The sequence below is a fragment of the Penaeus chinensis genome, chromosome 34 (genome assembly GCF_019202785.1).
Source record: "Penaeus chinensis breed Huanghai No. 1 chromosome 34, ASM1920278v2, whole genome shotgun sequence".
Lineage (NCBI taxonomy): Eukaryota > Metazoa > Arthropoda > Malacostraca > Decapoda > Penaeidae > Penaeus > Penaeus chinensis.
Genome location: NC_061852.1, coordinates 1,032,472 through 1,042,301, shown reverse-complemented (window position 1 = coordinate 1,042,301; position 9,830 = coordinate 1,032,472). Strand labels below are relative to the sequence as shown.

Here is a 9,830-nt window from a genome sequence, read left to right as displayed (position 1 = left end):
TATTATCTTTATTTTGCTATTATCACTATTGTTATCGTTACCATTACTCTCTCTTTCCTTTTGTTTTTCTTTTTTTCTTTTCGAGAATCACGAGAGTACATCAAATTTCACAAACGAACGGAAATAAAAACTTTTTTATGATTGAATATAATTTAGAGTCACCACGAAAAAAATAAATAAGTAATTAAATAATGATAATTAGAAACAAATAGATAAGTGACAGTGAAAGAGAGAATAAAATGTATAAACAAATTTTGAAATACCAGAAATACCATAAAGAAAGAAAATCATAAATAAGCAATACAATAAGATAAATGCGTAAAATAAATAAATATGTTCATCAAGTAAATGACTAAATAAATGAAACTGATAAAAAAAAAAAAAATAACTGAACGGTATAAATAAAAAATAAATAAATAAATAAATAAACCACTCACTGAACATAATAAAAAGATAAATGAGTAAACAGGTAAATCAAGCATAAACACGAAATAAAAAACACGGAAAAAACGAGCCCCCCCCCCCCAAAAAAAAAAAAAGGTGTACTTACGTGAACTCGTTTCCTGTGAGGACTTCGCCCCTTCGCTTGTTCTTCTCCAGCCGGTCCTCCAGATCCTTGACCTTGTGGCCGAGGTCAGTCTCGCTCTGCCGCAGCGCCTTGACCTGGGGGGGGTGGGGGGGAGACGGGAAATTTATGAGGCTGTTGGTATATATCTATTTATGTATTGTTTTGTATGTCATTTTTGTATTGGTATATAGATATATAGATAGATAGATATTGATATCTACACACTTTTTTTAGGGGGAGGTATGGTGGGGGGTTGTGTGTGTGTGTGTGTGTGTGTGTGTGTGTGTGTGTGTGTGTGTGTGTGTGATCTATGCCTTTTCTCTTTCCATATCCCTCTGCCGCCCTCCTCCTTTTCCTCCCTTTTACCCTCTTTCTCCCTCTCCCTATCTGCTTCCCCTTTCTCCTCGCCATCTGCCTCCCCTCTCTTCCCTCTCCTTTCTCCTTCCATTTTCTCCTTACCATCCCTTTCCCTCTCCTTCCCCCCTTCCCTCCCCTCTCTCCTCCCTGTTTCCCTCCACTCTCCCCCCCCCCACTTCCCCTTTTCCTCTCATCCCCTTCTCCCCTCTCCCTCTCTCCCCTTCTTCCCCCCTCTCTCCTTCCCTTACCCCTCCCCCCTCACCCCCTTTCCCCTTGCCTATCCCTCTCCCTTCTCCTTTCACTTTCCCCTCTCCTTCCCTTTCCCCTTTCCCCATCCCTCTCACCTCTCTTCCCTTTCCCCTTTCCCTCTCCTCCCCTTTCCCCTTCCCTCTCCTCCTCCCCCTTTCCCCTTTCCCTCCCCCCTCTCTTCCCTCACGCTGCCCAAGATTAATTAAATCTGGCGCTCGAGTTCGCCCGCCCGAGCATCCATCATCCAGACGCGCCATCATTCCTTCAGCGAACCTTCGAACCCTCGCTGTCGTCACCCTGCGCGCTCTTTCTATCTAGCTGTCTATCGCCCTGTCTATCTGAATATTTGTCTGTCTGTCTGTCTGTTTATCTGCGTGTGTCTGTGTTGTATATGTCTTATGTTTCTCTTTCTCTCTTTCGCTCTTTCTCTCTTTCTCTTTTGCTCTTTCTCTCTCTCTCTCTCTCTCTCTCTCTCTCTCTCTCTCCTCTCTCTCTCTCTCTCTCTCTCTCTCTCTCTCTCTCTCTCTCTCTCTCTCTCTCTCCTCTCTCTCTCTCTCTCTCTCTGTCTCTCTCTCTCTCTCTCTCTACCTCTCTCTCTCTCTCTCTCTCTGTCTCTCTCCCTCTCTCTCTCTCTCTCTCTCTCTCTCTCTCTCTCTCTCTCTCTCTCTCTCTCTCTCTCTCTCTCTCTCTCTCTCTCTCTCTCTCTCTCTCTCTCTCTCTTCCACTCACCTTCTTCTTAAATTCCTCGTTCAGCCTCTTGGTCTCCTCCTCGGCCTTCTGCGCCAGTGCCAGCTCCTTCCTCAAGTCGCTCTCGCTTCGGCGGTGAGACTCGCGCAGTTTCTCGATCTGCGGGAGGCGAGGAGACAGAGGTAATGGCGGGTGTAGGGGGGGGGGGGGAGGTGAGGGTGGAAGGAGGGAAAGGAAGGGGAGGAGGAGGGAAGGAGGAGAGGGAGAGAGGAATAGAATGTGGTTAAAATCATGAATGACGTCCTCTTTCTCTCTCTCTCTTTCTCTCTCCCTCTCCCTCTCCCTCTCTCTCTCTCTCTCTTTCTAACTGATCGTTAACATTTTTTCGGTTTTATTTCTCGCCTAATCTCAGGAGGATTCTCTGTCAAAAGATGAAGAAAAATTATCCTATTCATATAATTTTTTCTCTCCGTCTCTCTTTCTCTCTTTTCTATCCAAGTTCCTTCTCATTTCTTCTCTTCTCTTTTCCCCTCTCTTTCTTCCATTTTACTAGCTAGATCTGACGAAAGTTGAGTCATCGGATGGAAACGGTATCTATTATCACTTCTTTCTCTTTAATTCGATATATCGCGAAAGAGGAAGATTAATGTCCAGTCTTTTGAAGAACTTAATTAAAAGTTGGTTCGATTTTGTTTCTCTTCTTTCTCTCTTTCTTTCTTTCTGTCTCTCGCCTTTTACGATCTGCAAATCTTTAAAATCTTTAAATTTTTATTCTGGTTTGTCTTCGTTCCTTCCAAGTGGACCAGTTGAAAAATTATAGATTTTAGGGAAAGCGATAATGTAATTTATTATTATCATTTGGATCACTTATTATTATCATAATCGTAAAATGTACACACACAGTTAAATGTACATTAATCTTTTTAATTCTCCAAAACTCCTTGCATGTTTAGGAACCACACAAAAGAAAAAATAATGAAATAATGCAACTATCATCACTACCTAATAACAATACAAAGAGTCTATTCCACAAGCGCCTTTTCAATTCTTATCTCTTTTTTAACGCCGCATTGTTTTTAAGGTTTATCTTCATTCAACGAAAATGTTTTAATCCCGTATTCCCTCACAATAAATATGGCGGCGCGATGGGTTGCTCAAACATCCTCTACCCGCCTTTTTCAGAGACGAACGAGCGGACGAAAACGGGAACTCTGGCCCGATGATTATCCTACAAGCTCTATCCCGCCATTTGGATGATTTACCCGGCCGAAACAGGAAGGGAAACATGTGTTTGGAGATCGAGAGATGCTTGTCCGGGAGGAAGGAACACGGCCTCGAATCCAATATGGCGGACCTGTACAATGGCCCGCGAGTTTGTTTTCGTCCTCGATTAATTTGTGAGTTGGTGTAGGGAGAAACAGCGGTGTTCGGGATTAATATTTTCTTGTGATAGTTCCTTTATGGTATTTAATTTATTTTCTTTTTGGCTTTCTCTTTTATTTCTGTTTTCATTCCGGATTAAGTTGTCGATTCTGTGCAGGAAGAAACGGGGGTCTTCGAGAATGCGATTTTCCATATTTTATTTCCTCTTTGGTATTTACTCTATTTTGTTGTGTTATTCTCGAAATTTACATTTTGTGATATCCAAATAAAAAGATGCATGTTTTATAGTTTATCATTTATCAAAATATTTGTTTTGTTAAATCCGCGTCTGTATCTCGTTTGCCCCAAAAACTATTCTCATTTTGAAACAAATCATATTTTTACTTTTTCTTTTACTTCATATCATTTTACCAACCACCGTATCCTTAAATATCAAAATTGTTTCCCTTTTATATTACAAGATTCGCGGTGTTACGTTAATAAAGACACATTATCAATTGTAAAAATATGATTTATAACACCTTGAAAAAAAAAAATTAGCTGTTAAAAGTTTAGAATAAATGATCTGCCTTTATTTCTTTTTCTTTCGAATATCAACAAATATAGAATTCTCCTAAACGATGAACATATTGAGTAATTCCTCCTGCAATGACTGATAGCCAAGGACCGAGAGGGAAATGAAGACAATCAATGTTGAAAGAATTCGCTATTTCATCATTTGGGAATTACTCTGTGGTAACTTCGAGAAAATTAAATGATATTCTGAGTATAATAATGATAATGAGAAAAAAAAAATCTACAAATTCAAATATTCTTATCAAGCCTTATCCTTCAATGAATACTAACAGCAGCAGTGATGATGATAATGACAATAGCAATAATAACAATAATGATAATGGTAATAGCAATAATACAAATAATTCAATTATGATAATAATAATACAGGTAATAATGATTATGGTAGGAATTAATATCAGCAATAACTATTAATGTTACTATTATCATAAATATTCTATTATTATCATCATTTTGAACATTATCATTAATATTATTATCGTTTTACTTTATTATATGTATTACCATCATATATCATTATCATTATCATAAAAAGTCATTATCATCATACTCATGAATATCATTATCATATTATTACCACAACTATCAATATCAAATTCATAACAGAAAATAATAATAACAAGACCTCAAAATAGAGAAACCCTCCCTGAAAGCCCCCTCATAGAAAACGGGACCTCCACTCACGTCCTGCGCGGCGCTCTCCTCGCTCCGCTTCAGTTTCTCCAACCACGTCTTCTCTATCCTCTGTTTCACTCTGCTCTCCGCCGCCTTCGACTCCGCCTCCAACTTGCCCGCCCACTCCTTCTCCTTCGCCTCCATCTTCGTCTTGAGTCCCTCGAGCTCGACCTTGAGTTCCTCGTTCTCCAAACTGAGCGTCTCCTTGGATTCCCTAAGGTCCCGCTCCGTCGACGAGAGAGACAGGACCCTCCGCTCGCTACTCTGCTTCGAAGCTTCCAACGTGTCGAGCTTGAGCTGAAGCTGACGGAGCTTCTCTCGGTCTTCCCTCAACAGCCTCTCCACCTCGAGCTTCTCCTGGTTCTGCTGGCGACTCGAGTTCTCCATCGTCTCCAGTCGGATCTTCAAGTTCTTCGTCCTGTTCTCGAGTTCGGTGTTCTTCGCGCCCAGTTCCTGCTCGAGCTCCTGGATTCGCATCTCGTGCTCGATCTCGGCTCGGTCCACGCGGCCTCGCATGGCGCCCGCCTCGCTACGCAGGTTGTCGTTCTGTGAAGAGAATAAAGTTGGTCAAATGAAGAGGAGCAAAGTGATGATGCTAAGGCGAAGGACGGTGATGTTGCCGGATATAATGCTGATTTAGATCATAACTATGATAGAAGTTGATGAGAGGATATTGATGGCGGCAGTGGAAAAGGGTGATAAATAGGATCAAATGATGGCAGCAACAAAATGGCAATATAACCTACATAAGTACATACATACATATATATATACATATATATATACATATGTATATACATATATATATATATGGTATAAAAACCCACAATGTAAAACTAGATTTATTGAAAATGAGACTACAGTTTCGGAATCCACCTGGATTCCATCTTCAGGTCTGACCTGAAGATGGAATCCAGGTGGATTCCGAAACTGTAGTCTCATTTTCAACAATCTAGTTTTACATTGTGGGTTTTTATACCATAGTATCAACACAGTAGAGTGTTTTCTCCTTGCATATATATATACATATATATATATATATATATATATATATATATATATATATATATATGCATGTATATATACACTGCGTATATATACGATATATATGTGTGTGTGTGTGTGTGTGTGTGTGTGTGTGTGTGTGTGTGTGTGTGTGTGTGTGTGTGTGTGTGTGTGTGTACATATATATCCATATATATATATAGAGAGAGAGAGAGAGATAGGTACATATATGTGTGTGTGTGTGTGTATATGTATATGTGTATATATACATACATATATATATATGAATATATGTGTGTGTGTGTGTGTGTGTGTGTGTGTTTATTTATACTTATTCTTTTTCTTTCTATTATTTATTAATTACAGTAGATACTATGGATATCACGTTAATGCATAAAATACTTAGATTCTCAGAATCATTGTTATTATGAATACTAGTTTTGTGAACTACTTATCGGTGACACTATTACTAATTTCCGATATTTATGAAGTCTATTGTAACCAGTATGACTCCCTTGTATAATAGTATAAGTGAATATAATTCGTACAGTATACTATGGAATGCACATGACGATGCACAACATTAAAACCCTCAAATATAAGACATATTCTATTTACATTTGGAATCTCAACACAAACAAATGATTAATGTTATTTAAATGCGCTACAATTAGTGAAGGATTTAACAATGCCCTAATGAAGACCAGCATAATAAGCTGCATTGACCTTCTTCCGTCGATTCAACATGCGATCTGCTTATCAATAGCTTTTGTATTGAGACTATTAATACGTTTTCTGTTTACGCTTGTCGTGTGTGTAAACAATACTTGGTTACGTCATTCATTGGTGGGGGCGGGGGGGGGTAGAATTTTATGAACAGCTGATTCTAGCGAAGGCAAGGTGATCTCTTTTTTTTCGTTTATGTGTTTATACGTAATTCTGTCTGTTTATTTTGTCTTGTGTTCTATTTATCTAGTTTTTTTTTTTTTTTTTTTTAGTTTTGTCTGTATATTTGTCTTTCGATCTGTGCGTTTGTCTCTCGGTTTGTCTGTCTTTCTAAGTTTGTCTGTCTCTATCAATCCCACACACATCTTAACATTTATGTATGAATAGTTTTTTTCTTTTCTGTCTTCTTCTTCTTTCTGGGATGGCAAGGTTCTTATTGTCTTTCATTGTCTTTAGAACTAAAGAAGGGCATCCGGCCTTTAGAAAAATATCTGCCAGTACCAGATTACAGCGACCCCAAATAAAAAAGTTATATTGTGTGTGTGTGTGTGTGTGTGTGTGTGTGTGTGTGTGTGTGTGTGTGTGTGTGTGTGTGTGTGTGTGTGTGTGTGTGTGTCTGCAATCGTGTCTGCATGTTCGTGCGTGTCGACGCATCACCTCAGTCTTCAGCTTCTTAATCTCGTCCTTGAGTCCCTCCTCCACGTTGTCCCAGTCGGTCTTCCACTGCACCACCTGGGCCTTGAGTCTCGTCTCGAACTCCTCCTCCTTGTCGTCTATGAGGCGTTGCATCATCTCGTGGTTCCTCATCGCTTCCCTCAGCTTGCTCTCGCCCTCTCTCTCTTTTTCTCTGCGAAAGAAAATCGTATGACTAGATCTGTACCTATATCAATTTCTATATTTTCATCTATGTCTAAGTCTATAGTTTTATCTGTGGCAATGTCTATATCATTATCTACCCTAACTCTTCTCCCTAAGCTTTTCCTCCCAATCCTCCTTCGTTTTTCCTCCTCCTCCTCCTCCTTTCCCCCCTTTCCTCCCCCTCTTTCTCCTTCCCCTCCTTTTCCTTCTCCTCTTCCTCTTTTCTCCTCCTCACTCTACCTTCCTTCCTCCTCCTAATCCTCCTCGTAGATCCTTCGCTCCTCCTCCTTCCCATTCTCTTTCTACCCTCATTCCCCCTCATGCTCCTCCTCCTCATCATTATCCCCTCTCTTCCTTGCATCCTCCCCTCCTCCTCCCCCTACTCCTCCTCCCCTCTCTTCCCCTACCCCTCTCCTTCTTCCTCACTCCCGCTTCCTTTCTCCTTCCTTCTTTCCTCACTCCTCCCTCCTTCCTCCTCCCTCCTCACTCCCTCCTCCTTCCCCCTCCCTCCTCACTCCCCCCTCCTTCCTCCTTCCTCCTCCCTCCTCACCTGAGCTTCTCCTCCTAATCCTCCTCCCTCCTCACTCCCCCTCCTTCCTCCTCCCTCCTCCCTCCTCACTCCCCCCTCCTTCCTCCTCCCTCCTCACTCCCCCCTCCTTCCTCCTCCCTCCTCACCCCCCCCTCCTTCCTCCTCCCTCCTCACCCCCCCTCCTTCCTCCTCCCTCCTCACCCCCCCCCTCATTCCTCCTCCCGCCTCACCCCCCCTCCTTCCTCCTCCCTCCTCACCCCCCCCTCCTTCCTCCTCCCTCCTCACCCCCCCCTCATTCCTCCTCCCTCCTCACCCCCCCTCCTTCCTCCTCCCTCCTCACTCTCTCCTCCTTCCTCCTCCCTCCTCACCCCCCCTCCTTCCTCCTCCCTCCTCACCCCCCCCCCTCATTCCTCCTCCCTCCTCACCCCCCCCTCATTCCTCCTCCCCTCCTCACTCCCTCCTCCTTCCTCCTCCCTCCTCACCCCCCCTCCTTCCTCCTCGCTTCCTCCCTCACCTGAGCTTCTCCTCCCAATCCTCCTCATAGATCCTTCGCTCCTCCTGCAGGTTCCTGATCTTGACCTCGTAGTCGTGCTTCAATTGGCTGTACTTGAGGGCGGCGTCCTGCGCGTCCTGGTCCGTCATCTGGACCTTGAGCTGCCGGAGGAGAGGGCGTTTTAGGAGGGCTCTGAGAAGGGTGCTTGTGGCCTCCTGGGGCTGGTTAGGGAAGGGGACGGGCAGAGGGGTCGGGGTGGTGGTGGTGGTTGCGGCTGGTTTTGGTGGTGTTGGTGTTGGTGTTGGTGGTGGTGGTGGTGTTGTTGTTGGTGGTGGTGGTGTTGTTGTTGTTGGTGGTGGTGTTGTTGTTGTTGTTGGTGGTGGTGGTGTTGTTGTTGTTGGTGGTGGTGGTGGTGTTGTTGTTGTTGGTGGTGGTGTTGTTGTTGGTGGTGGTGGTGGTTTTGGTGTTGTTTTGTTGTTGTTGGTGGTGGTGGTGTTGTTGTTGTTGGTTGGTGTTGTTGTTGTTGTTGTTGGTTTTCGTGTTATTGTTGCTGCTGGTTTTTGGTGTTGGTGTGGTTGTTGTTGTTGGTTTTGGTGTTGTTGTTGTTGGTGGTGTTGTTGTTATTGTCGTTGTCGTTAGTATTGTAGGATTTATTTTTACATATAGAAAGGTGATTTTGTACTCTTTGTCATATGGTTATATATATCTTGCTATGTGGGTGTTTTTGTACATATCAGTCAGTCTATTTATTTATCTACCAATGCATTCATATAGTTAGATAGATAACAAAGATAGATAGATAGACGGATAGACAAATAGACAGGGAGCTCAATATATAGATAGATGGATAAATAGATAAATAATTAGATAGATAGATAGATAGATAGATTATACATATATATATATATATATATCCACTCTAACCCTATTTCTTTAATACCATACACGCATATACAAATATAAACAAACACATCCCGCGCACACATAGAATCGAATTCCACAAAACTATAAACGAACAGGATTCCACTCGCCTCCCACTCCCTGCGCTGGCGGTCGTGGTCCCTCTGCTTGCGCCATCATCTGTTCCCTCAGGGACGTTTCGCCTTCTTGGGAATCCTGAGTCCTTCGCCTGAGGATGTCACACTCGGCTGTCAGGACCTCCATGTCATCCTGCACGCGTCTGATCTGACTTTTGTACCTGTAGGAGGGAGTCCTGTTGAGTAAGGAGGGCTTGGGGGGGAGGGGGGGTGGGGTCTGATGATAGCTGGGAAGAGAGGGTGAGAGCGATGAGGATGAGGATGGTGATGGTGATGACTGATGTAATGGTGATGATAATGATGATGAAGATGATGACTGTATTAGTAATAAATGTAATGATATTGATAATGATAATGAGACAAATATTGAGGATAATGATGAGATGATAATGATAATGATAAGATCATAATGATAATAATAATAATAATAATAATAATAATAATAAAGATGATGATGATGATCATGATAATGATAATAATGATGATGATCATGCAAATGATAATAATAATGACAATAATAATAATGATAATGAGAATAAGAATAATAATAAGAATAGCAATAATAGTAACAATTCCAATAATAATAATAATGATAATAATAATAATAATAATAATGATAATGATAATAATAATAATAATAATGATAATAATAATAATAATAACAATAATGGTGATAACAATAATAAT

The 9,830-nt window shown here is 41.7% G+C and overlaps 1 protein-coding gene across 1 annotated transcript; it reads right to left on the bottom strand.

The window, feature by feature from the left end:
- Positions 1-546: 546 nt before the first annotated feature.
- Positions 547-9,271, bottom strand: LOC125043599 (golgin subfamily A member 6-like protein 2). The gene is made up of 6 exons (XM_047639831.1): positions 9,138-9,271; positions 8,128-8,267; positions 6,884-7,073; positions 4,505-5,041; positions 1,904-2,020; positions 547-663 (listed from the first exon to the last, which is right to left on the bottom strand). Exons 2-6 carry the CDS (start codon positions 8,253-8,255, stop codon positions 547-549), a joined length of 1,089 nt encoding a protein of 362 aa, XP_047495787.1. The 5' UTR covers positions 8,256-8,267; positions 9,138-9,271.
- Between the last annotated feature and the right edge of the window lie 559 nt (positions 9,272-9,830).